At 42.5% G+C, this 26970-nt stretch overlaps 2 protein-coding genes across 10 annotated transcripts in view; one reads left to right on the plus strand and one right to left on the minus strand.

The window, feature by feature from the left end:
• LOC129703887 (kinesin-like protein KIF20B) overlaps positions 1-21346 on the minus strand; it is a 75760-nt gene extending 54414 nt beyond the window's left edge. For 3 of the 5 annotated variants that reach the window (XM_055646570.1, XM_055646569.1, XM_055646566.1), the window contains exons 1-10: positions 21194-21346; positions 17357-17513; positions 16674-16772; positions 16459-16578; positions 11791-11926; positions 11513-11697; positions 8592-8643; positions 1484-1711; positions 1271-1382; positions 1053-1121 (exon numbers count right to left, since the gene is read on the minus strand). In XM_055646570.1, coding sequence (XP_055502545.1) covers positions 1053-1121; positions 1271-1382; positions 1484-1711; positions 8592-8643; positions 11513-11697; positions 11791-11926; positions 16459-16578; positions 16674-16772; positions 17357-17512 — 1157 coding nt within the window. In that variant the 5' untranslated portion in view covers position 17513; positions 21194-21346. Of the gene's footprint in view, positions 1-1052; positions 1122-1270; positions 1383-1483; positions 1712-8591; positions 8644-11512; positions 11698-11790; positions 11927-16458; positions 16579-16673; positions 16773-17356; positions 17514-18372; positions 18533-21193 lie in introns of all 5 variants that reach the window. The other 2 variants (XM_055646568.1, XM_055646567.1) reach the window with 2 other exon arrangements.
• A 261-nt stretch (positions 21347-21607) lies between these two features.
• Positions 21608-26970, plus strand: part of rpp30 (ribonuclease P/MRP 30 subunit) — a 62279-nt gene continuing 56916 nt past the window's right edge. For 2 of the 5 annotated variants that reach the window (XM_055646574.1, XM_055646572.1), the window contains exon 1: positions 21608-21965. In XM_055646574.1, the coding sequence (XP_055502549.1) occupies positions 21884-21965 (82 nt within the window). In that variant the 5' untranslated portion in view covers positions 21608-21883. The remainder of the gene's footprint in view (positions 21966-26970) is intronic. The other 3 variants (XM_055646575.1, XM_055646573.1, XM_055646571.1) reach the window with 2 other exon arrangements.

Consider the following 26970-nt stretch of genomic DNA (forward strand, 5'->3'; position numbering starts at 1 on the left):
GCAACGGACTGTTCCAGCTGCTACGGTCAGGCAAACGCCTCCGTTGCCATGCGGTGAGAATGGAGAGGTTGAGAAGGAGTTTCTTCCCAGAGGCCATTCAGACAGTAAACGCCTATCTCACCAGGGACTAACTCTACTGAACGTTTTTCCTTCCATTATTTATTATGTAAAAGAATATGTGTGTTATGATTGTGTTTATAGTTTGTTTGGTTGTTTGTCTTTTGCACAAAAGTCCGCAAGCATTGCCACTTTTATTTCACTGCACATCTCGTATGTGTATGTGACAAATAAACTTGACTTGACTCGAGCCACCATGGCCCCCAGACAACAATCTTCTCACCCTCTGTCTTTTTCCTTCAAGATGCTTTTAAAACTGATAGGTTTTTGGTTACCTGCCCAAATAATCTGCTAAATGTCTCAGTGTCAGTTTTTTGATGTGCTAATGCTATAACGCATACTTGGAACACATTCGCAATGTTAAAAAATACTGTTATCAAGAGTCAAGAGTCAAGAGTCAATTTAATTGTCATTTGGACCCCTGGAGGTCCAAACGAAATGCCGTTTTATACATAATACAAGATATTATGTCCTTGAAACATTTGGTTTGGCAATGGAGTGACTGCTTTTCTAGATCAGAGTTTTTGTCTGCAATACAATTGGTTTCCCACTAGAAATTTCGATCACAACACGATAAAATATTCCACAAGAGTGGGACTAAAACCCAGACAATGTTCTGTAATGATAAAAGGTTGCTCACAGAGACAATAACTCCATGGTTTCCCCCAATGAAGGCAAAGAAAATGTATATCTTTATTTTAATCTGCTAGACCAACCCGATACCCCTTTTTCATTTTTCTCAAACTCCATCATCAGTTCTGGAGTTACATTTTCATTGAAAAGCCTTGACTAGAGTACAAGTCAGGCTGAGATGATTGTCATCCGTACAATTATGTACAGCGAGGTACAAGTACAAGGAAAATCTTGCAGTAGTATCACAGGCACAGACAGACAACGTAAAAACATCACACATAAGACACACTGATTTTACTTACTCACTAACTTGGATGACACGAAGACCATCAGCCTCCACATGCAAAACTCTTATTGAAAAGGTACAGTGGCTGCAGAAAGAACATTTTAAATAGATATTTTAAATATACTTTCGTTACTGGTTAGAAGACTGCTCAGAAATACACAACTGAAGTTCAGCAAAATTAATTATTTATAAAAAAATGTTTAATTAATATTTATATATAATCAAGTAAAATACCTCCTACTTGAAAGATTATTGACTTTTGTAGAAGCAATTTTTTGTTGCTTTCTCCCTCTTTTCAATATCATGCATGCTTCTTCGGCATTGGAAACCTGAATCCATTTTAGATCTATAAGAAAAGTACATTGATATCTTGGAGACATCTTAATTTATACACTGAATAAAGCAGCTTAAAAAGCTAATAATCAGAAATAAAATATAGTCAATTACCTTTCACATAGGTGTTGCCTTTGGCATCTTGCACAAGCCGAAGTATATTTCTTTTCTGCAATTTACAGGATACTGGATCAAGCAAATCATAAATAGCTTTGTTGTATATTTCACAAAATGAAACCCAGATGGAAAATTTAGTCCTTTCTGGAGCACGTACAGCTACTTCTTCAGGATACTTTGAATGTTCAGCAATGTCACCAAGACAGCTAAGTGACTTCAGTGAACCTGATTTAAAAATAAGTCTTGAATTATTATCAAGAGAAGAGAAGACAAAAAACAAAATATAAATGGATCACATTTCTGTTGGGTTGAATATTTTAATGTCTGGAGTCAGAGCCAAAGGGCATGCACAGTTGCACCCATCTTACACCAACTTCATTGACCATATCCCGTTGCTCCGCTCTTGCTTCCCCCCCCAGTTAAAACAGAGATAATTGAGCCCCCCTAGTCCTTACCTTTCACCTCATCAGCTGTCGTATACAACAGATAAACCTCTGACATTTTCGCCACCTCCAACAGGATCCCAACACCAGTCACATCTTCCCATCTACACCCTTTTCCGTCTTCCGCAGAGATAGTTACTTCCACAACTCCCTGGTTAACTTATCCCTTCCCAGCTAAACCACCCCCTCCCCTGGTGTCTTCCCCTGCAACCGCAGGAAATGCAACACCTGTCCTTGTATCTCCTCCCTCAACTCTGTCCAGGGACCCCGGCAGTCCTTTCAGGTTAGGCTGCGGTTCACTTGCACCTCCTCCAACCTCATCTACTCTATCCGTTGTTCAAGGTGTGGACTCTTGTACATCAGCGATACCAAATGTGGACTGGGCGATTATTTCGCTGAACACCTTTGCGAGGTCCATCTGGACCTACCTGATCTCCCGGATGCAAAACACTTTAATTCCCCTACCCATTCCCACACTGACCTTTCTGTCCGCGGCCTCCTCTCTTGTCAGAGTGAGGCCAAACACAAATTGGAGGAACAGCATCTTTTATTTCGCTTGGGCAGATTGAAACCCAGTGGTATTATTCATTTCTCTAACTTCAAGTAACTCTTGCATCCACCCTCTCTCCACACCCTCCCCCACCCAAGTCGTACCAGCTTCAAAGTCGCCTTGTCTTAACTCATTCTCACCTAACACGCAGCTAACAATGGCCTATTTCTTTTATCATTGTTACTTTTTTGCATCTTTCATTCATTTGTTCTATATCTCTCTATATCATCGTCTACATATCTCCTTTCTCTTTCCCATGACTCTCAGTCTGAAGAAGGGTCTCGACCCTAAATGTTACCTGTTCCTTTTCTCCAGAGATGCTGGCTGACCCGCTGAGTTATTCCAGCTTTTTGTGTCTATCTCAAGTATTTTCTCAATGCTTCTTAAATTTCGAGAGTATTTCCCTCCATCAGATCTTCAGGCAGAGCATTTCAGCACCACTATGTTTGAAAATCCCTCTTGGATCCCTTTTAATCCTCCCACCTTAAGGAATGCTCACTTGTTTAAGGCTCCTCCATGATATGGATTAAAAAAAAAATCCTTTTCTATTTCATAAGTGACAATCTGCCCCTTAGCTCCTCTGCTTCAGAGAAAACAAACCCACCTATCCAGTCTTTACTGATACATGAACGCTACAATCTAGGCTATATCCTGGCAAGTTTCCTCTGCACCCAGTGCAATCATATCCTTCTTATAATGTGATAACCAGAATAAGCAAAATTGCGACGGATTAATTCATTATGGAGGAATGAAAGACCAATCATCTCAAAATAACAAGTTTCATGTTATAGAGTCAGTCATACAGCGTGAAAACAAGCCCTCCGGCCCAACAAGCTCACACCGACCAACATGCCGCATCTACATTAGTCTCACCTACCCGCGTTTAGCCCTTATTCCTCTGAACCTATCCTGCTCATGTACCTGTCTAACCGTTTTCTTATATGTTATGATAGTGCCTGTCTCAACTGCCTCCTCCAGCAGCTCGTTCCCTTGCCATCAAACCTTAAATCTCACATGGTCTTCAAATTTTGATGGTAGAAAAAATCCCTCCTTGACATTCCCACCTATGAAAAGGCTCTGACAGTCTACTTTATCTATGTCTTGCAATTTTATATTTTTCTACCAGATCAACCGTCAATTTCCTTGGTTTCTTGGTCCTCCAAAATATTCCAAATGGAATTTGAACTGGAGGTGGTGGAGGGAAGACTTAAGCCAGAAAGGGTTTTTGGGAAGAAAGCGCTACCTTAAATTTAGTTGTATCTGGTTGGGTAACTATGGTAGGGTTATAACTAAGGAAGATTATTCCATGCTTTAATTGTGCAGGGGAAGAACGAATTGTTGTACACATCTGTCTTGGTAGCTGGAATCTCAAATTGGATCGAATGCCCTCGTCTGCTCCTAAATGGTTCGGGTTTGGTGTAGGTTTTGTAATCTATGTCGAGCTGACCATTTAACATTTTATAAAAAACAGGTCAAACATTCCGATGTTCCAGAGAAAATGATCCACATAAACCTAACACTTCCTTAAAGCTAATTCATTTGGTAAGCCTCTTATAGAGTCAGTCTTACAATGTGGAAACAGCCTCAACTCCTTTCTCTAGCAGCTTGTTCCATAAACCTACCACCCGTTGCATGAAAAAGGTACCCCTCAAATTTCTATTAAACCCTTCCCCCTTCATATTAAACCTCTGTCCTCTGACTCTCAATCCCCCTACTCTGGGTAAAAGACATTGCATTTACCCTGTCTATTCTTCTCATGATCTTGTACATCTTTAAAAGATCACCCCTCACCCTCCGACGCTCCAGGGAATAAAGCCCTAATCTGCTCAACCTCTCCCTATAGCTCAGGCCCTCAAGTCGTGGCAAAATCATCATAAATCTTTACAGTACCATTTTCACTGACCTCCAGTGAAAAATAACCTTTCACCATCACCCTCTGCTTCCTTCCATGAAGCCATTTTCCTATCCAGTCAGCTTTCTCCTTGAATCCCATGTGTTTTTACTTTCCAGAGCAACCAATACTTTGCTGAAATCCATATATACAATGTCTAAAGCTCTGCTCTCATCAACCTTTTGGTCACACCGTCAAAAAACTCAGATGTGTGACACAATCTCTCCAGTACAAAACCATGCTGGGTGCCCCTAATTAACCCCTGTCCATCTAAATGCATGTACTGTAGATCTAATCCCTCAGAATACTCTCTATTAACTTTCGGACCACAGATTTTACTCACTGGCCTGTTGTCCACACGCTTTTCCCTGCAACCCTTCTTAATTAGAGGCACAACTTTCGCCACCCCCCAGTTTTCCAGCACCTCGCGTCACCTTCATTTAATGACTCATCCAGGGCACCTGCAATTTCCTCTCTATTTTCCCAAAGTGTCCTCTGATATATCTGGTCTGGCCCAGGAATTTGTCTACCTTAATACATGTTACGTACGTATTCAGCACCTCCTCAACCGTAATACTGACTGCCCTCAAGACACTTACATTGACTGGCCCAGGTTTCCCTGTCCTCATGTCTTTCTCCACAATAAAAACCGAGGAGAAATACTCATTGAGGACCTTGCCCATCTCCTGTGGCTCCACACAGAGTTGCCCACTTTGATTCCTATGGGGTCTCTTCCTTTCTGGTTAATGTATTTATAAAATCTCTTGGGGTTATTCTATTATCTTAGAGCCATCTCCAGTCCCCTTTTTTCAATATTCTAGATAATTGTTACATGTACCAATTAAGGAACAGTGAAATTTCAGTTACCCTCCCAATTTCCCTTTTTAGCTTGCTCCGCAGCTCCCAAAACTCCTCCAGGGACACACTTTGATCCCAGCTGCATGTACCTGCCCCATAACACTTCCTTATTCTTGACCAGAGGCTCAATTTCACCCAAAGATAGACACAAAATGCTAGTGGGACAGGCAGCACCTCTGGAGAGAAGGAATGCATGACATTTCGGGTCGAGACCCTCATCATTCAAGCTTCCTTACGCCCACCTGTTTTGCCCTTCACTCCAATAGGAATATGCAGGTCATGGACTCTTATCCATCTATCCACACCCCGAGTTCATCTGCCTCTCACATTAAAATAAGTGCAATTCAAACCAACATTTCTTTGTCGCTCCATGCCTTTCTCCTACCTATTCTGTCCACTTTACTTACTTTCATCATCATCCATACTGCCTTCCAGCCTCTCATCAGCCTTGGTCCTGCATACGATCCCACCCCACAACCAATATGGTTTAAACCCACCCATGTGGCATTAGCAAACCTACCTGCAAGGATATTGGATCCCCTCCAGTTAAGATGCAACACATCCCTCCTGTACAGGTCACCTCTGCCGAATAAATCCAAAGTCCAGAAATCCGAATCCCTGCCCGCAACACCAACTCCTCAGTCACACATTCATGTCGCCTATCTTTCTGCTCCTCCCCATAATAGCACATGGCAGTAGAAGCAAAGTTAAATGCGGTAATCAGCTATGAGATCGGATCTGCTGACTCCGGGCGTGCTAGAGTTCCTGAGGCCAACTCGACCCACCATTCGGCGCAAAAGTCCCGATGGGGGCGAGATCAGCTACCTCACCCAGCCTAGGTGCCACCATTTCGGGGGGTGATTTCAATGCGTTCTCATAATTTTTAGACAAATTAAAGTTGCTGGAAATTCGGTGGTGGACCCGTACCCATTTGCAGTACCTCATTCCTTAAACCTACCCATGTTATTTGTACCAACATGCACAACAACTACCGGCTGCTCACTCTCTCCCTTGAGAATGTCATCCAGCCGTTCTAAGATATCCTGGATCCTGGACCCAGGGAGACAGCACACTCCTGGATTCTCCACTGCTGCCACAGAATCTCCTCCTGCACCCCTAATTAAAGAGTCAGCTACCACCATGGCTTTGCCTGACGGTACCCTTCCATGCTGAACATCACCAACCCTGCCCTCCTCCCTACAGCACCCAAAAGGGTGTACCTGTTTTGAAGGTGGATGGCCTGCACTCCTTGCCTATTTCTGTTCCTCATGGTCACCAACCTACTCTCTTCCTGACTTGGTTGTGACAACCTCGCTTCTAAGTCTCGACCAAGAAGCTCTCAATCTCCCAGAAGGTGCTAAGGTCATCCAGCTGCTGCTCCAGTTCCTTAACACAATCTTTATGCAGTTGCAACTGGACAATTCCCACAGGTGTAGTCATCAGGGTCACCAGCGCCACATCCTGCAGGAGCATTGCACCAACATATCTGCCATCACCACTGCAACTCAAACAGCAGACTGCAGCTTATCCTCCTATCTGCCTCTGATAGCCTCCTTGCCCTCAACACGGCCTCGGCCCCAACACCTTGCCTTGTTTTTATTAGCTGCTCAATTAGCCAATTTGGATGCTCCAACCAATCAACGGGCTTGCTGTTCCAAGCTGCCGAACTGCAATTCACTTGCCCAGAACTTTTTACAGTCCCCGCACCTGTACTAACCTGAAATTCACTTGCTGCAACCAATCAAAAGGCTTGCTGCTCCAAGCTACCACCAGTTTTGTTTTTAAAATCCTCCTTTTATTTTTAATTTATTTAATTTTGTGTTTTTCTTTTTAAAAGGACAATCACTGATATTGTTCTAGATGCAGCTGTCGAATCCAATCAGAAAAACTATCATCCAGTTATGTAATGGGATGCAAGGATCTCAATATTTGCCCCAGTTTGGTTGTGCATGGACAGCAGCATGAATCAGCAGTATGGTTTCAATCTATTGAATCTTATCTTATCTAATCAATCTTATAAGAAATAGACATAAATGATTTTGTGTATTTGTTTTGCATGCAAACACACCAATGTTCTGAAGAAAGGTCTCAACCCGAAACCTGGCCATTCCTTTTCTCCAGAGATGCTGCCTGTCCCGCTGAGTACTACAGCATTTTGTGTCTACCTTCGAATTAAACCAGCATCTGTAGTTCTTTCCTGCTCACCAAGTTTCTCCATTGTTTCATTCTCAGCCTCCTTCTTTACTCCTTGTACATCCATGTACAAATCTAATTCAATCTTCAAATTCGCAGACGACACCACCATTGTGGGCCGGTTGTCAAAAAATGATGAGACAGAGTACTGGAAGGAGATCGAGAACCTCGTGTCCTGGTGTCGAAACAACAACCTTTTTCTCAATGTCAGCAAGACAAAGGAGATAGTGATCGACTTCAGGAAGCAAAGAGAGAGGTACACATGCCCCAGTTTACATTGACTGCTCCAAAGTAGAGATGGTTGAAAACGTCAAATTTCTAGGAGTCAATATCAACAACAACTTCTCCTGGACCACCCATATTAAAGCAATGACCAAAAAAGCACACCAACGCCTCTACTTCCTTAGAAGGATTAAGAAGTGCGGCATGCCCCCAACAACTCTCACCAACCTCCACAGATGCACCATAGAAAGCATTGTATCGGGATGCATCACAGCTTAGCTTGGGAGCAGCTGCATCCAAGATCTCAAAAGATTGCAGTGAATTGTGGTCATAGCTCAGTCCATCACACAAACCAACCCTCCCTTCCATTGACTCCTTTTACACCTCACGCTGCCTCTGGAAGGTCAGCAGCATAATCAAGGATGAGTTGCACCCTGGCCACTCCCTCTTCTTCCCACTCCCATCGAGTAACGGTATAGAAGTGTGAAAACACACACCTCCAGATTCAGGTACAATTTCTTCCCAGCTATTATCAGGCAACTGAATCATCCTACCACAACTAGAGAGCAGTCCTGAACTACTATCTACCTCATTAGTGACCTTCGATCGGCCTTTACTGGCTTTACCTTGCACTAAACGTTATTCCCTTATTGTGTATCTATACAATGTAAATGACTCAATGTAATCATGTATTGTCTTTCCGCTGACTGGTTAGCACACAAAAACTTTTCACTGTACCTCGGTTCACGTGACAATAAACTAAATTGAAACTGGAAATATTATTTTCAGCAGTTTCTGGAGACATCTTAGCTAAACAATCGGTTAAAATATTGCTAACAATATATTTTAATGGGCCTCCCATCTATTTAAACTGCGACTGATGTTTGCACAATAGAATCATGAATCCATGCATTATACATTTGGTGTTGGTATGCTTGTGCAACTTACCTTCTGTAGTATTGATTGAACTTTGATGACTGCTCTGATTATACTGCTCATTCTATTAAAAATAAAATTGAAATAATTTTGAAAGCATAGTAATGTCAAGAAGAGTTCTTGTCATCGTGTGATGCAAGAGGCTATAAAACAAAGGGTTGGTAACATAGAAAATAGGTGCAGGAGGGAGCCATTCGGCCCTTCGAGCCAGCACCGCCATTCATTGTGATCATCCCCTATCAATAACCCGTGCCTGCCTTCTCCCCATATTCCTTGATACCACTAGCCCCTAGAGCTCTATCTAACTCTCTCTTAAATCCATCCAGTGATTTGGCCTCCACTGCCCTCTGTGGCAGGAAATTCCACAAATTCACAACTCTCTGGGTGAAAAAAAATTTTCTCACCTCAGTCTAAAATGACCTCCCCTTTATTCTAAGACTGTGGCCCCTGATTCTGGACTCGCCCAACATTGGGAACATTTTTCCTGCATCTAGCATGTCCAGTCCTTTTATAATTTTATATGTTTCTATAAGATACCCCTCATCCTTCTAAACTCCAGTGAATACAAGCCTAGTCTTTTCAATCTTTCCTCGTATGACAGTCGCACCATCCCAGGGATCAATCTCGTGAACCTATGCTGCACTGCCTCAATCACAAGGATGTCCTTCCTCAAATTAGGAGACCAAAACTGTTCACAATACTCCAGATGTGGTCTTACCAGAGCCCTATACAACTGCAGAAGAACCTCTTTACTCCTATACTGAAATCCTCTTGTTATGAAGTCCAACATTCCATTAGCTTTCTTCACTGCCTGCTGTACCTGCATGCCAACTTTCAGTGACCGGTGTACAAGGACACCCAGGTCTCACTGCACCTCCCCCATACCTAACCTAACCCCATTGAGATAATAATCTGCCCCCTTGCTTTGCCGTCAAAGTGGATAACCTCACATTTATCTATATTATACTGCATCTGCCCACTCACTCAACCTGTCCAGGTCACCCTGCAACCTCCTAACATCCTATTCAAAGTTCACACTGCCACCCAGCAGTGTCATCCACAAACTTGCTAGTGTTGCTCCTAATTCCCTATTCCAAATCATTAATATAAATATGGTAAACAGTTGCAGCCCCAACACTGAGCCTTGCGGCACTCCACTCGCCACTGCCTGCCATTCTGAAAAGGACGCACTTACTCCTACTCTTTGCTTCCTGTCTGCCAACCAATTTTCTATCCATGTCAACACCCTACCCCCAATACAATGTGCTCTAATTTTAGTCACCAGTCTCCCATGCGGGACCTTATCAAAGGCTTTCTGAAAGTCTAGGTACATTACATCCACTGCTCCTCTTCATCCATTTTACTTGTCACATCCTCAAAAAAATTCCAGAAGATTAGTCAAGCAGGATTTCCCTTTCATAAATCCATATTGACTTGGACTAATCCTTTTACTGCTATTCAAATGCCCCATTATTACCTCTTTAATAATTGACTCCAGCATCTTTTCCACCACTGAAGTCAGGCTAACTGGTCTGTAATTCCCCGTTTTCTCTCTCGCTCCTTTCTTGAAAAGTGGGATAACATTAGCTATCCTCCAATCCACAGGAACTGATCCTGAATCTATTGAGCATTGGAAAATAATCACCAATACGTCCACTATTTCTAGAGCCACCTCGCTGAGGACCCTGGGATGCAGACCATCCGGCCCAGGGGATTTATCATCCTTCAGTCCCATTAGCCTACCCAATATTATTTCTCGCCTAATGAAAATTTATTCCAGTTCCTCTACCCCCTTAGATCCTCTGTCCTCCAGTACTTCTAGGAGATTGTTTGTGTCTTCCTTAGTAAAGACAGATCTGAAGTACCTGTTCAACTCTTCTTCCATTTCCTTGTTACCCATTATAATTTCACCCGTGTCTGCCTTCAAGGGACCCACATTTGACTTTGCTACTCTTTTCCCCCTTAACATATCTAAATAAACTTTTACTGTCCTTCTTTATATTCCTGGCCAGCTTCCCGTCGTACTTCATCTTTTCAGCCTGTATTGCCCGTTTTGTTTCCTTCTGTTGTCCTACGAAAGTTTCCCAATCCTCTGGCTTCCAGCTACTCTTTGCTGTGTTCTACATCTTTTCTTTTAGTTTTATTCCGAACTAAAATTATCTAAACTAAGCCTATTTTAGGTTATTAGGACAAGACTAATTTCTCGATATTTGTGCCCCCTCCAATGTCTCCCATCTTTCCTGTAATGGGGAGGGGGTCCGGAACTGCCCACAATACTCCAAACAAGGCCTTAACAAAGTCCTATAAAGCTGCAACATGACTTCCTGCTTCTTTTACTCCATGCCCTGACCAATGAAGGCAACCTTCTTTACCACTATCTTTGGTGTTGCCATTCTCATGGTGCTATGGACTTTGACTGTATGATCCCATTGTATGTCAATACAGTTAAAGGTTTTGCCATTAACTGTATAGTTTTCCTTTGCATTCAATCTCCCAAATTGCAACACCTCACACTTGCTCAGATTAAACTCCATCTGCCATTTCTCCGTCCAGGTTTGCAGCTGAATTATATCCGGCTGTACACTTTTGACAGCCCTCCCCACTGTCCGCAACCCCACCAATTTTTCCGTTGCCTCCCATCTTGCTACCCAATCCAACTACATTTACGCCCAAGCTTTGTGTAAATGTATAAATCACCCATACACACATCCGTGGACTTCCTATATATATATATATATATCCAAGTTGCATACATGCATGTACTAATTTTAAAATGAACTCTTCCACTAAAGGCAGAGTTTTTTTGTTAACATTCTGCATTTGATTTAATATCTAAATAATATACTATAACATATGCCATCAAAGTTAAATTCAGGAAATAGCTAATGCTTTACATGATATTAACAAAAACACTGGTGGATTTAGTGATTTACCTCATTAAATAGGTGAAGCAGTGAGTTCTTTAAGGCTTCCTCTTCCTTCACTTGCATTTCTGTTAATTTACTGAAGTCTCTACTTCTCTGAGGTTTAATATTCATATTTTGATAAATGTTTCCTTCTATACTCCTAAATAGAACACTCATCGCCCTTGGTAAGATACCCACATCATGGGCTGGTCCTATAATGTAGCAGAATAAAAGCAATTATACTACAAGCAATAATTAAGAAAATAAGCTAATTATTAGTCATAACGTTGCTTAAAGACTCAAACCTTGAAATGTGTAGGTTTTTCCTGAATTGGTAACACCGTAGGTAAAAACCAAACAGTTCTGTCCATTCAGAACTTCCTCAATGAAGGGTTTTATTACTCCAAATATTTCTGTTTGCTTGGTTTCTGGTCCATAAACCTAGATGTGGAAATATATATATTTTTATTTAAACTATTTAACACATAATATTACTATGCATGACAGAAAATATTTTTCTAAAGCGAGGAACAGCTAACATAATTAAAAGCTGCCATTGATTAGTGAAGCAATATACTGCTATTGTCCTAATGGAACAGTATATATCAAATAATATAAAACTCATCGTCAAACATATATTCTAACTTACTTTTGTGAAGCACGCATGCACATTTGATACTATATACTAAAGGAAGAAAATAGATTATGGATTAATAGTTATTCTCATGGTCAATCAAATGCTCAGATTGAGAACAATTTTGTTGAGTTACTGATGTGAGAAACAAAGACATTTTCATGCACATTCTGCCAAGAGAGCCATGTACATGAGCCTACAATTGACAGGCTTAACAGCAGCTGATGCACTGCACGAGATATCCAGGGGAAAGGTAATGCTGGATTTGGTATTGTGTAACAAACCAGATTTGATTAAGGAGCTTTAGGTAAATGAATCCCGAGGAGGTAAAGATCATGCTAAAATTCAACCTGCAGTATAAGAGGGAGAAAATTAAATCAGATGTGTTGGTATTACTGTTGAGCAAAGGTGCAGGGGCATGAGGGAGGACCCGGGATGTAAAAACAGGGATGTAATGCTGGGGCTTTATAAGATTCAACTTTAATTCAGATTCAGATTCAACTTTAATTGTCATTGTCAGTGTACAGTACAGAGACAACGAAATGCAGTTAGCATCTCTCTGGAAGAGCGACATAGAATATGATTTCAATAAATAAATCTATTTACATGCATACAGTCATAGTTTTTCCTGTGGGAGGAGTGAGGAGTGTCCGGGGGGGGGGGGTGGTGGTGATTGGCAGTCACCGAGGTACATTGTTGAGTAGAGTGACAGCCGCCGGGAAGAAGCTGTTCCTGGACCTGCTGGTCCGGCAACGGAGAAACCTGTAGCGCCTCCCGGGTGGTAGGAGGGTAAACAGTCCATGGTTGGGGTGAGAGCAGTCCTTGGCGATGCTGAGCGCACTTCGCAGACAACACTTGCTTTGGACAGACTCAATGGAGGGGAGCGAGGAACCGGTGATGCGTTGGGCAATTTTCACCACCCTCTGCAGTGCATTCCAAACAGAGCAGGGCAATTGCCATACCATACTGTGATAGTTGGTAAGGATGCTCTCGATGGTGCAGCGGTAGGAGTTCACCAGAATCTGACGAGATAGATGGACCTTCTTTAGTCTCCTCAGGAAGAAGAGACGCTGGTGAGCCTTCTTGACCAGAGTTGAGGTTTTGTGGGTCCAAGAGAGGTCATCGGAGATGTTGACCCCCCCAGGAACCTGAAGCTGGAAACACGTTCCACCTCCGTCCCGTTCATGTGGATGGGGGTGGGGGTGTGCGTGCCGCCCCTAGACTTCCTGAAGTCTACAATGGTCTTCTTGGAGTTAAGGGCCAGGTTGTTTTCAGCGCACCATGCTGCTAGCAGCTGGACCTCCTCCCTATAGGCCGGCTCATCGTTGTTGCTGATGAGGCCAACTCATCGTTGTTGCTGATAAGGCACTGGTCCAAGTGTATTTGGAGTATTGTGAGCAGTTTTGGGGCCCATATCAGAGGGGTTGAGATTAGAGTAGTAAGGGGAGTGGAAAAGTTGAGATGATTATTATCACGCCAGCAGTTAGAAAAAAAAGAGGTCCAAAGAGAGAAGAAGGGGGAGTCCGCGGGAGTCCAAAAGGTGGGAAATTGGTGAAGGGGTCACCCATCACTGAGTGGTGAGGACTCCTTCCCATAGAAAAGGGCACGGAGGTATGAAGACTTCCAAATGATGATGCATTCTCTAAATCTTCCCACACATCACCAACCCCAATGTTTAACCCAATTTAATCTTTATGATAAACAAAGGCCGCGACAGCATCAGATGCCACAAAGCAAATAGATCACAAAATACACAAGTTGTCATGCTGAAGGTATGCACCAGACCAGCCATCACAGTTCTTGTGCATAAGGTGAAATTGCCCAAGTACTTTGCATCCATTAAAAAGACCATGACAAACCCCTCCCACAAATTAACAATGAAATTCATCCATAGGATGTTGGCACTGCTAAAAAAAACAAAAAAACAGCAACAATTTTCTACAAGGTTGTTGTGAGGATGAGAACAGCAATATCCCACCTTGAGTAGGAGCTTATTTCTCCCGCCTCACGCGCCTCCCACCAAAACAATGCTAACTCGGGTTCTAATAATTCAGAAAAGTTAAGTGAAAATTTGATTTTTGACATATTAACAGTGGTAAATCGTAACCCTTCATGACGAAGAAAAACATTTACTGTTGGGTGGAGGGATGGAATTATCTTTAAATACAGAATTGTTCTGCCCCACAGCTCAAGACATGTTTCGGCAGCAAAGCAATAATCCAACAAAATTCTCTAGATCATCCAAATATACATCTTTACAATTTCCTTTGAAGTTTATGCATTTTACTTCTTCCTTATAGTAAATGTAATACACGTGGTTCTGCTATAATGCATTTCCGCAATGCAAATTGGATACAAGTGGATATCCAATAATTGGTATATATCAATTAGGAAATATTATTCGTATTACTGGGGCCTAATCAGCTTTAAATCAATTTCATCTGGGAACTGGAGATACTCAAAAGAAAAAGCTATCTTGCAAAAAATGTTTTCATATAAACTCGCACAGTAATCAGACAGCATCCTCTCTGAAGTACACAGCTGCTAGTTCGACTGTGGAGGTCATTGAAATTGCCACGCGATTGCTTCGACTGACAGTTGTACAATATTACTCCATTTAAAAATGTTTAATACCACCTTTAGTATATTTAGCATGTGGTAACAAAAATAAACTTAGTAGAAACTTTGTTTTGAAAATCCTGTGCGGACCAATAACTTTGTAAGAACGTTTAAAAATCTAGCCCTTAATCTCCTTTTTCATTGATACAACTGGCATTATAAAGTGAGTTACTACAGTATAAGAGTCCTTAGGAATGCAACCATCCCGTTATAGCAGAACTACCTATATGATATTTGACCCTAATCAATTTATTTGATGGCATTCAAGGAGAATTCTTTGTAAAAATTATAACATATTTTATTACGCACAAATGAGTGAGGATTCCGAATTATGTTTAGCCCAAAGCAACTTTAATTTTGTTAGATTTAAAATTCAGTTCGAAACTTGGCATATGTACATGTAAATTATTAAATAGCAACCTCTTGGAATGCATTTAGATGAATAAATGCCATACAGCATGGAAACAGGCCCTTCAGCCCAACTCATTCATGCCGACCAAGATGCCCCATCTAAGGTAGTTTCATTAGCCCATATCCCTCTAAACCTTTTCTTTTCATGACCCTGTCTAAATGTATTTTACATATTGTTCGTTGTATCTGCCTCAACCACCATCTCTGGCATTCCATTCCATATATGCACCACCATCTGAATGGATAAATTTGCTCATCGGGTTCCTCTTAAATCTTTCCCCTCTCATCTTAAATCCATCCCGTCTGGTTTTTGATTTGCCTACCCTGGGTAAAAGACTATGCATTCACCCTATCTATTCCCCTCATGGTTTTATTCACCTCTATAAGTCTCATGCCCTCCAAGGAATGTGTCCTAGCCTGCTCAACCTCTCTATATAACTCATCAGGTCCTTTTAACATCCTCTTAAATCTTCTCTGCACTCTTCCAAACTTAATGACATCCTTCCTATAATACGGTGACCAAAACTGAACACAGTACTCCAAGGGTAGTTCACCAAAGTCTTGTACAATGATGAAATAACACCCCAATTTCCATACTCACTATCTTGACTGATTAAAGCCAATGTCCCAGATGCCTTCTTGACCACCCTATCTACCTGTGATGCCACGTTCAGGGGACTATATACCTGTACTCCTGGATACAATATCACCCACTTTAGCATTGTTTGCAAACATACTAGTCATGTCTTGTACATTCTCATCCAAATTAATGATATAAACCACAAACAGCAATGGATCCAGTACCAATCGGTGAGGCATACCATGTCAGTCTTCCAGTCTGTAAAAAACTCTACTCCCACCACTCTCTGCTTCCTTCCATGAAGCCAATTCCCAATACATTTTGCTAAATCTCCTTGGATTCCATGTGATCCAACCTAGCATGCGGAACTGAAAGTTCCTTGCCGTTGTCAATGTGGACAAAGTCTACAGCCTTGCGCCCATCAACCTTTTTGGTTACTTCTCCATAAAAACTCAAGATTCTTGAGAGGCAACCTCCCATGTAAACAAACACGCTGACTATCCCTAATCACCCCGTCAATCCAAATGCATATATATCTTATTTCTCACAATCCTCTCCATTAACTTACCGATCACAGATGCTAGGCTAACCGGTTTATAGTTCCCAGCATGTTCAGAAGGATTTTAACAAATCTGCAAATTTCACTTAAAACTCCCAATAAATGGACTAATGATGCCGTTCAATATTTCTGATACATCTTACCATAACATACATAACTATCTTACTTACATGAGAAAATGTAAAGTGTTGGGCCATCTGGCCAAATCCTCGATCACTGCATCGGGAACTCAAGGAATATTGTGGTGCTTTCAAAATCACACTGGTCGGGTTTTCTATTAATACACAGTCCTGGGAAGAGCATGGAAACAACAGATCAGAGGACATCCGCATTTATAAAGAAAGCATTCTTCATTCAATGCTCAGGTAGTAATTTAGCTACTGACCTGAGATTCATTTTGTGCAATTTCAGATTCCGTGAAAGGTCGAATACGAAGATAAACACACATATGGTCCTTTGCAGCTGCAGAATTTTGATCAGGAACCTATTTAAATATTTTAAAAATATATATATATCCAAGTTAAATATAATTTACATGTACGCAGATTTCAGGGAACAAATGGTTGCAGTACCAGCAATTATGTTCCACCCCCAATTACCCTTGGAGCATGGGTTTTCTTGAACATGGGGTAAAATATTATCTAAACTGCAATGCTGTTAGTTCCAAGACTCTGGCCCAATAAAGATGAAAAACTTCCAATGCAAGCTGAAATTATATTACAAAATACAAGTAATTCCTTTGCGATAAGGTACTGCTAGTAAGACCAACATTTATTAATCATCCCCAATTGCCTTTGAGCGCGGTTATGAGCCACCAGTCCTTCTAATGATGGTTTGTGAATGTAACAGGATTCCCACGAGATTCTGGTTAATGAGGATTTATGTATGCAGAAAACAGAATGACAAGGCATTTTTAAATCAAAATTTTGAAATGCAACTCAAAGGTAATGAAAATACATAAATTTGATTTTTTTGTTGAGGATAGATCAGCAGTTTGAAATATGTTTGGAAAAACTCAGTTCCATTTTGACTTGCGCAATCACAGATTTGTGGTCATTTTGTATTTACCACATGCGAGGCATTTGAAGATTGTTCCCTGGACAGTTCATCTATCAAATCCTTCCTAATGTCATCAAAATTCACTGATGTAGGAATCTCTTGTTCATCATTCACAATTCCATGCGAATCCATGAACGTGTACTTGGAGTCGAGTATTGGCTCCATTCTGTAAAGGAAAAAACTAGTCAGTATATTTCTAGCACGTAAACTTGTGGTTACAATCCTAATACATCCATTCCACGATTTAAAAAAAGATGCATTCTTGGAAAATATGTTGTAGAGCAACATTTCACAAATACTGATCACAATACATAGAACATCTTGGTACATGTATGCTTATGTGCAGAGTGACATGCTGATCATAATAATCTTCTTCCTGCATATGGCATGCAGCCTAAAGCTGTGGGTCAACTTATTCTACTTGATCTATCGGTCCACCCTGTTTCGACTAATGCAATCAACCCGACGTGCACAAACGAATAGATCGTAATAATGATAAATCGTCACAAAGAATAAAGTAAATTGGTGAATACTATGAATGCCAGATGCAACTACCTGAGAGGCGCCATTGTCCAAGAATGTAAATGTCAAGAAGAGGCATCAAAATTCAAGATTTCTTTCAATTTATATATCTCATCTGTGATAAGTCATGTCGTTTTTTTTAATTAAAAATTACCATTAACATGCAATTGTCAGTTTACATATTAATTAGTCTTTTTTTTTTTTTCTCTATCATGCAAAATGATATCAAGTACTTCCACAATTACTTTTTAATCAAACAAATAGTTCTACTCTCCAGGCATGTAGGAATACCAAAATGCTAATAGTGAATTTCACTAACTCTGTTGCTAGTCCCCAGGAGGGATCTGTATTTAATGTAGCCGCCAGGGTGCACCTTCAATCCCACACCTCACCTCCGAAAATAAGGCCTCAAAGGTAGCCATTCTACACTAAGCACATGAAACCTACCGACCTCAACTGAGCTGCCGACTAAGGGAATTCACAATCGCAGGGGAATCCCTGACCTGGCGGAAGATCGCAGGAACTGCGAGTACAGTACGTGGAAACACCTGGGTGTCCTCCAATGTGTCCAGTAACGTGGCCGACGGGCAGGACTACGTCAGACTGAAGCGCAGGGGACTACGACCCACTCTCCCTCCCTTCCTAGCAGCCAATGTTCAATCGCTGGAAAATAAAGTGGAGGACAATGCTGCTTTACCAAAGGGAGATGAGGGAATGCTGTGCGTTGTTTCAGAGACATGGCTCGCCCCCAGCCTTACTGCAAATATATGGAATCTGCAGTATTGTTTATAGTTTTGATGTACTTATCTCAGATAGTGCAACAACAATTCACTGGATTGGTTCCATGGTTTGCCACATGAGCAGACAGACATCATGTAGACAAGGACTGTATTCTCTAAATTTAATAGAATTAGAAGATTCCATTTCAACTTCCAAAACTCATACAGGGTTTAGGCCAAGAGGCATGTTCTCAGGTTAATTGGCCAATATAAAGCAACCCGTTGTAGGAAGGAACTGCAAGTGCTGGTTTACACCGAAGATAGACACAAAATGCTGGAGTAACTGGTAGCACCTCTGAAGAGAAGTGTCTCGACCCGAAACGTCAACCATTCCTTCTCCCCAGAGATGTGGCCTGTCCCACTGAGTTACTCCAGCATTTTGTGTCTAAAGTGTTAGAGTAACTCATCAGTCGGAACCATCTCTGGATGACATGGAGAGATGATATATTGGTTCAGGGCCCTTCTTCAGATGTATTATACAGATCAGTGGCAAAGTTGGTGGGAACATGGAGAAAATAAAGCAGGATTTATGTAGAAAAATGCTCTCATCTCAAAGGCATTGTTATTTCTATAACCGCTGTTGAAATTACTGATATATTGACAGTCAATATGTCCAGATACAATCAACAAGGCAGATTTTTTTGGCAGTTTTAATTTATTTTCAATTAGTCAGTATACGGAGGTTTCACGGCAGTCGGGTCACTGTTGCTACGCTATGCCAAGTGGAGTATACGCGATGAACTGCAGGTAAGCACTGACCATTGTTTCCAGCGTAGCGGGCCCGTTAAAACCCGCCGAAATTATCCATTTTTGCGCTGTAAATAATTATGGAAATCGGGATAAGCGCGAGAGACATTTTGCCTACTTCAGAATTGCAAAAGTGAGGAGAAATGATGGTAGATAGAAGCGAGAGCTGAAGAGACAACAACAGCCAGAGTGCTTGGTGAACATTGGCCGTTTGCTCACTGCATTTCATCAACTAAGGCATTATTTGTGTTTTTTCTTGATTCCTTTGGCATCTAAAAAGTTTCAGAAGTGATAAATCTGTCTGTAACATTTTAAAATCGCCCATGATTCTCAAATGAGATTTTACATACAAAAAGAAAACGCCTCTGAAGCATAATTTACAGCCAGATTTATCACTTCTGAGACTTTTTGGATACCAAAGGAATCAAGAAAAAACACAAAAAATGCCTTACTGTTGATGAAATGCAGTGAGCAAACATAGTAATTCCCAATATTTTCAATTCCGATATCTGCACGGCCAATGTTCGCCAAGCACGTTAGCTGCTGTTGTCCCTTCAGCTCTTGCTTCTCTTTACCTTCATTTCGCTTCACTTTTGGAATTTTAAAGTTGGGTACATGTCTCTCACGCTTACCCCGACTTCCACAATTTTTTACAGCGCAAAAATTAAACTTTTTGGCGGTTTTTAACAGGTAGGAAGTACGCGTTTCTTGCATTAATAACATATACCGGAAGTTACGAATGTCCTCCAGATGGATTGAGCGGCTCCGTGCATCAAGCCCTATGACCCAGTGACCTTACGTGCACATCCCCTACAGGTTGCTACTGCAGTGGTGCCATGTCGCACTAGAGGTGACGTGAGGAAACAGTGGACACAAAATGCTGGAGTAACTTTTCAGTTCGAGATCTTTCTTCAAACTGAGTCGGGGCAAGAGGAACTAGGGATATGGAAGGGTAAGGTGTGAAAACGACAGATCAAAGCAGACGTTTATCAAGAAAATGTGGATTGGTTCACTGTTAGCTGAGGGCATTGTGTCAACGAGGCATACAACCATAATATTAATTGGTGAAACAAGTCGCTAGGGTAGGATATAAAGGTTGAACAGGAACTATGAAACCTCCGTTCAAGAGGTAAATTTGAGTAATCTGTGCAAGTATGAAAACAGCGAGGTGCACTTGTGGACCTCACCTGGGTGACAATGTCCGGGGAAGTGGCCACTAATGTGTAATACAGGAGTCCTACACTGTAAGGGCCAGGAAGCGAGCGGGCAAGATCATCTCTGACCCCTCTCACCCTGGCCACAAACTCTTAGAATCACTTCCCTCTGGAAGGCGACTCCGGATTGTCAAAGCTGCCACAGCCAGACATAAAAAGTTTTTATCCACGAGTAATTGCTCTACTCAACAGCCAAAAATCTGTTGCCTCCCTTTGATCTGGTATTTTGTTGGTTCACATGCTTGATCAATGGTGTTTTATCATAAATGTTTTATTATTATTAATGTTTTCGGAGTCATTCATAACTGTCACTGTATGTCATGTTGTTACTTGTGGGCAGAGCACCAAGGCAAATTCCTTGTATGTGAATACTTGGCCAATAAATTTACTTACTCATTGCGAACTACACACTGAGACGGCAAGAAGATGGGACGCTGTCGACTACACTATCCCGCTGCCTCCGAGTGCTGAGTTTCTCCAGTAATTCAGGTGTGTTTAACAACGGGTGCTCCGCTCGGAAGCTATCAGGTAGATATATAACGAGGATGAATGAGGGGACGGGAAGGTTGGGTTAAGCGGCTTACCTGTACGTTGGCAGTGGGTGAATCAATGTAGAGGCGGCGGCGCCGCGGTCCACAGGCGGCGGCAGCAGCAACGGACAGTACGGGACGGCGCGACCCAACTAACGCCCTCCGTGCGCGTGCACGTGCGCCCCGCCGCGTTCACGCCACCTGCCGTGCGCGTGCGCGTGTACGTACCCTGCCGCACTGACGACCAAAGGTACTTTGCTAACGATTCCTTCGCGCACTGGCTCTAACGCGCGTGCGTGCGTGCGCGCCCCCGCTGCATCATCGCCGCCGACCCCTCCTCCCTCGCGCGCCCGCACCAACGGCTCCTCCTCCGCGCGGGCAGATTTAAAACCTCCGCCAATCACCATCCAGCAGCCTCGCGGGGACTCACGGGAGTCGGCCACGCACTGCGACTGCGCCGGCGTTGGCGCAACGGGCCCGCCCCCCCCCCTCGCACATCAATCACCGTGTCATCAAGTCGGCATTGCTGCTGCGTGTGCTGCTGTTTTGTTTTTGTGAGTCCGGGCTAAGTATATGGTATTGGCAAAGGACATAGTCTGCTGCAAGTGAGGTTGTTGTTGTATCTGGGACTCCAGGCCCTCCACAGCGGTCCAGCAGCGCGATAAACCTCCAACACGCCAACTAAATCAACTCACTGACTGAGTGAGTGCGTGAGCCGCCCGCCGGCCGCCACATGCTGACACCATGGTGTGCTTCGCAGATTTAAACATCATTAACATCAACGACAAAAAACGACTGCAAACTATAATAGAAACCGCGGCACATCGTAAGTATTGACCAAATCCCATGCTCGGATATCCTGGGTCGCCTTCGATTGTATTGATTTTTTTGGGGGGTATGTAAAGTGAGTAAATGTTTCCCATATCATATCTTGCAGTAGATGCCGGTTTGAACACGTTGATTTACAATTAACACACTTAGATTTACGAGAACATAGAACAGCACAGGAACGTGCCATTCGGCCCATAATGTCCATGCTGAACATAATATCTAGTTAAACTAATCTTCCATACCTGTATGTGATCCATGTCCTTGCACATCCATCCAAGTACCTATCTAAATACCTCTTCGTTTCTGATCCATGCACTGACCAATATATGTTATACAAAACTTGCTCTTCACATCTCCTTTAAACTTTGCCCCACTCACCTTAAAGCTATGCCTCTCATACCTTTATATGCTTCTATCAGATCTTCCTTCAACCCCTAGAGCTACAGTGAAAACAGTCCAAAACTGCCCAACCTCTCCTTTATAGCTATTACTCGCTAATCTAGTTCGCCTTCCGGTAACCGTTTTCTCATGTTCAATGGTACTTTGTTGTCATTTGTAGGGACTGCAGAAGGTCTTGGGCAGATTGGGAGATTGGGCAAAGAAGTGGCAGATGTAATATAGTGTAGCAAAGTTTGTAGTCATCCATTTTGGTAATGGGAATAATAATGTCGACTTTTCTAAATGGGGAGAATATTCAGAAATCGAAGGTGCAAAGGAACTTGAGAGTGCTGGTGCAAGATTCACAAAAAGTTAACTTGCAAGTCAAATCGGTAGTGTGTAAGGCTAATACAATGCATTTATTTCAAGAGGACTAGAATACAAAAACAGGGCTGTAACGCTGAGGCTTTATACGGCACTGGTCAGACCGCATTTGGGGTATAGGGTGATTTCACGAAAGGTCACTGGAGCGTAGATCCGCACCCACGTGACCGAAAATTTAAACTGGAGGACATGCGATACTTCCGGTACATGTTAGTGAATGGGAAAACACGCACTTTCACACCCGTTAAAAACATCGAAAACGGCCAGTTTTTGAGCTGCAATTTACTGTGCCAATCGGGGTGACCGTGAGGCACAGCTACCTAAATTTACAGTCCAAAAAAAAGATAGAAACTAAGGTAAATTCAAGAGGGAGCTGAAGGTGCTAAACCAGTGTTTTGAAATAAATTTTCCTCAGATGCAAGCTAAGGAATGGGATAATTGTCAGCTGTTAGTTGGACAAAATTAGGACATTTTATTATTTGCCAAAATATATTTCTCAATGTTTCTTGTTTAAAGCCTGCACAATTACCCAAACTACTTATTTATTTATTTATTTATTTAGTTATCTATCATCTAATAACAGACAAGCCTGCAGCATGGAATGATGTCTACAATCCTGATTTTGGCAAATAATAAAATGTCCTAATTTTGTCCAACTAACAGCTGACAATTATCCCATTCCTTAGCTTGCATCTGAGGAAAATTTATTTCAAACGCATTGATAGTTTAAGATTATTTAAATGGTAAATGTAGCTTCAGAAGCGTTTTCATTTTGCACGTTAAAACCCACCTGAGAACCATGGGCGATTTTGCAATTTTACTGACGGATTTTTCACTTTTAAAACTTTTCATATAACAAATGAATAAAGATTAAAAAAGTAAATAATGCCTTACTTTTGATGAAATGCAGCGAGCAAACGCGATAATTCCCGATATTTTGGATCTTTAAATCTCCACGACAAATCTACGCTCCAGTGACCTTTCGTGAAATCACCCTATTGTGAGCAGTTTTGGGTCCCATATCGGAGGAAGGATGCACTGGCATTGGAGAGGGTCCAGAGGAGATTACAAAAAACTATCCCAGGAATGATTGGGTTAACATATGATGAGCATTTGACAGCACTGGGTTGAGAAGGATGAGGGTGCCCTCATTGAAGCTTACTGAACAATGAAAGGCTTGGTTAGAGTGGATGTTTCCACTAGTGGGAGAGCCTAGGATCAGAGGCCATAGCCTCAGAATAAAAGTACATTCCTTTAGAAAGGAGATGAAGAGGAATTTCTTTACTCAGAGGGTGGTGGATTTGTGGAATTAATTGCCACAGAAGGCTGTAGTGGCCAAGTCAATGGGTATTTTAAAGGTGGAGATTGATAGATTCTTGATTAGTATGGGTGTTGAGAGTTATGGGGAGAAGGCAGGAGAATAGGGTAGAAAGGGGAAAAGTAGATCAGCCATGATTGAAGGGTGTGTAGACTTGATGGGCCAAATGGCCCAATTCTGCTCCTAGAACTTAAGGATCTTGCAATCTCATGTGGCTCCACACAGATTTGCTCCATTTGATTCCCATGGGGCCCTATTTTCTCTTTGGTTACTCTTTTTCTGCTAATTATTTATAAAATAGTTTGGGATTATCCTTAATATTATCTGCCAGAGCCTGTCCCTTTTTACCCTCCTGATTTTCTTTTTTAGCTTGCTCCTCAGCTCCCATAACTCCACCAGGGTTACACCTTATCCCAGCTGCTTATACCTGCCTCATGCTGCCTCCTTGGCCAGATTCTCAATTTCACTTATAATCCCAACTTCCTTGCACCCACCCGACTTCCCTTCACTCAAACAGGAACATGCAGGTCTTGGACTCTTGTCAGCAAATCACAGTTTGGTTTGAGAACTAAAGACCACAAAAAATTGCAGAGAATTGTGGATGCAGCCCAGAACATCACAAAAACCAACCTCCCTTCCATTGACACCTCATGCTGCCTGGTCAAGACCAGCCGCATAATCAAGGATGAGTAGCACCCTGTCCACTCTCTCTTCTCTCCCTTCGGGCAAAAGGCATTGAAGTGTGAAAATTTGTGCTTCCAGATTCTGGGACATTTTCAACCCAGCTGTTATCAGACAACTGAACCATCCTACCATGACTAGAGAGCAGTCCTGATAACTACTGTCCACCTCATTTGGAAACCCTTGGTCTATCTTTGATTGGACTTTACTAGCTTTACCTTGCACCAAACGTTATTCCCTATACACTGGATGGCTCGATTGTAATCATGTATTATCTTCTGCTGACTGGTTAGCACGCAACAAAAGCTTTTCACTGTACGTTGGTACTAAACTACTACTACCCACATTTAAACAATCTCACTTGCCAAATGTCCCTTTTTCTTCAAACAAGTTCAAGTTCAAGTGAGTTTATTGTCATGTGTCCCTGTATAGGACAATGAAATTCTTGCTTTGCTTAAGCACACAGAAAATAGTAGGCATTTACTATAAAACAGATAAATGTGTCCATATGCCATGATATAAATATATACACACATGAATAAATGAACTGGTAAAGTGCAAATAACAGAAATTGGTTATTAATAATCAGAGTTTTGTCCGAGCCAGGTTTAATAGCCTGATGGCTGTGGGGAAGTAGCTCTTCCTGAACCTGGTTGTTGCAGTCTTCAGGCTCCTGTACCTTCTACCTGACGGTAGCAGGGAGATGTATGTGTGGCCAGGACGGTGTGGGTCTTTGATGATACTGCCAGCCTTTTTGAGGCAGCAACTGCGATAAATCCCCTTGATTGAAGGTCAGAGCCGATGATGGACTGGGCAGTGTTTACTACATTTTGTAGTCTTTTCCTCTCCAGGGCGCTCAAATTGCCGAACCAAGCCACGATGCAACCGGTCAGTGAGTATGCTCTCGACTGTGCACCTGTAGAAGTTAGAGAGAGTCTTCCTTGACAATCCGACTCTCCGTAATCTTCTCAGGAAATAGAGGTGCTGATGAGCTTTTTTGATAATTGCGTTAGTGTTCTCGGACCAGGAAAGATCTTCAGAGATGTGCACGCCCAGGAATTTGAAGCTCTTGACCCTTTCAACCATCGACCCGTTGATATAAATGGGGAGGTTACACAAAAAAGCTGGAGAAACTCAGCGGGTGCAGCAGCATCTATGGAGCAAAGGAAATGGGCAACATTTCAGGCCGAAACCCTTCTTCAGACTGATCGGGGACCCCTGATAAATGGGGACGTGGGTCCCCCTCCGGCTCCTTCCAAAGTCCACAATCAGTTCCTTGGTTTTGCTGGTGTTGAGGGCCAGGTTATTGCGCTGGCACCATATGGACAGTTACTCGATCTCTCTTCTGTATTCTAACTCGTCCCCATCAGTGATACGCCCCACAATAGTGGTGTTATCAGCGAACTTGATGATGGAGTTCGCACTGTGGTTTGCTACGCAGTCATGGGTATAGAGTGAGTACAGCAGGGGGCTGAGCACGCAGCCTTGAGGTGCTCCCGTGCTGATTGTTATCGAGGCTGACACATTTCCACCAATACGAATAGACTGGTCTGTGGATGAGGAAGTCGAGGATCCAGTTGCAGAGGGATGCGCAGAGACCCAGTTCTGCGAGTTTGGTAACCAGTTTGGAGGGGATGATTGTGTTAAATGCCGAGCTGTAATCAATGAATAACAGCCTGACATATGAGTTTTTGTTGTCCAAGTGGTCCAGTGCGGAGTGGAGGGCCAGCGAGATCGCATCCACCGTTGATCTGTTGTGGCGGTACGCGAACTGCAGTGGGTCCAGGTTTTTGTCGAGGTAGGAGTTGATTTGCTCCAAGATCAACCTCTCAAAGCACTTCATCACCACCGGCGTTAGTGCCACTGGTCGATAGTCATTGAGGCACGTCACCTTACTCTTCTTGGGCACCGGTATAATTGATGCCCTTTTAAAGCAGGTGGGGACCTCAGACCTCAGAAGTCAAAGGTTGAAAATGTCCGTAAAACCTCCTGCCAGTTGGTCCGCACAGGTTTTTAGAACACGACCGGTTTCTGCAATGGGTACAATGTCAGACCCCACACATGTGCATCCACCCATGAATTAACTTGCTATACCCACCTTTGCATTAAATAAGTGCAATTCAAACCAACCATCCTTCCTTGCTCCCTGTCTTTGTCCAGTCCTGCCTGCCACGATATTGGTTTCCCTCCAGTTAAGGTGTAACCCATCCTACCTGTACAGGTCAGCGCTGCCCCAGAA

Source organism: Leucoraja erinacea, chromosome 15 (assembly GCF_028641065.1).
Source record: "Leucoraja erinacea ecotype New England chromosome 15, Leri_hhj_1, whole genome shotgun sequence".
In the NCBI taxonomy this organism is placed as follows: domain Eukaryota; kingdom Metazoa; phylum Chordata; class Chondrichthyes; order Rajiformes; family Rajidae; genus Leucoraja; species Leucoraja erinaceus.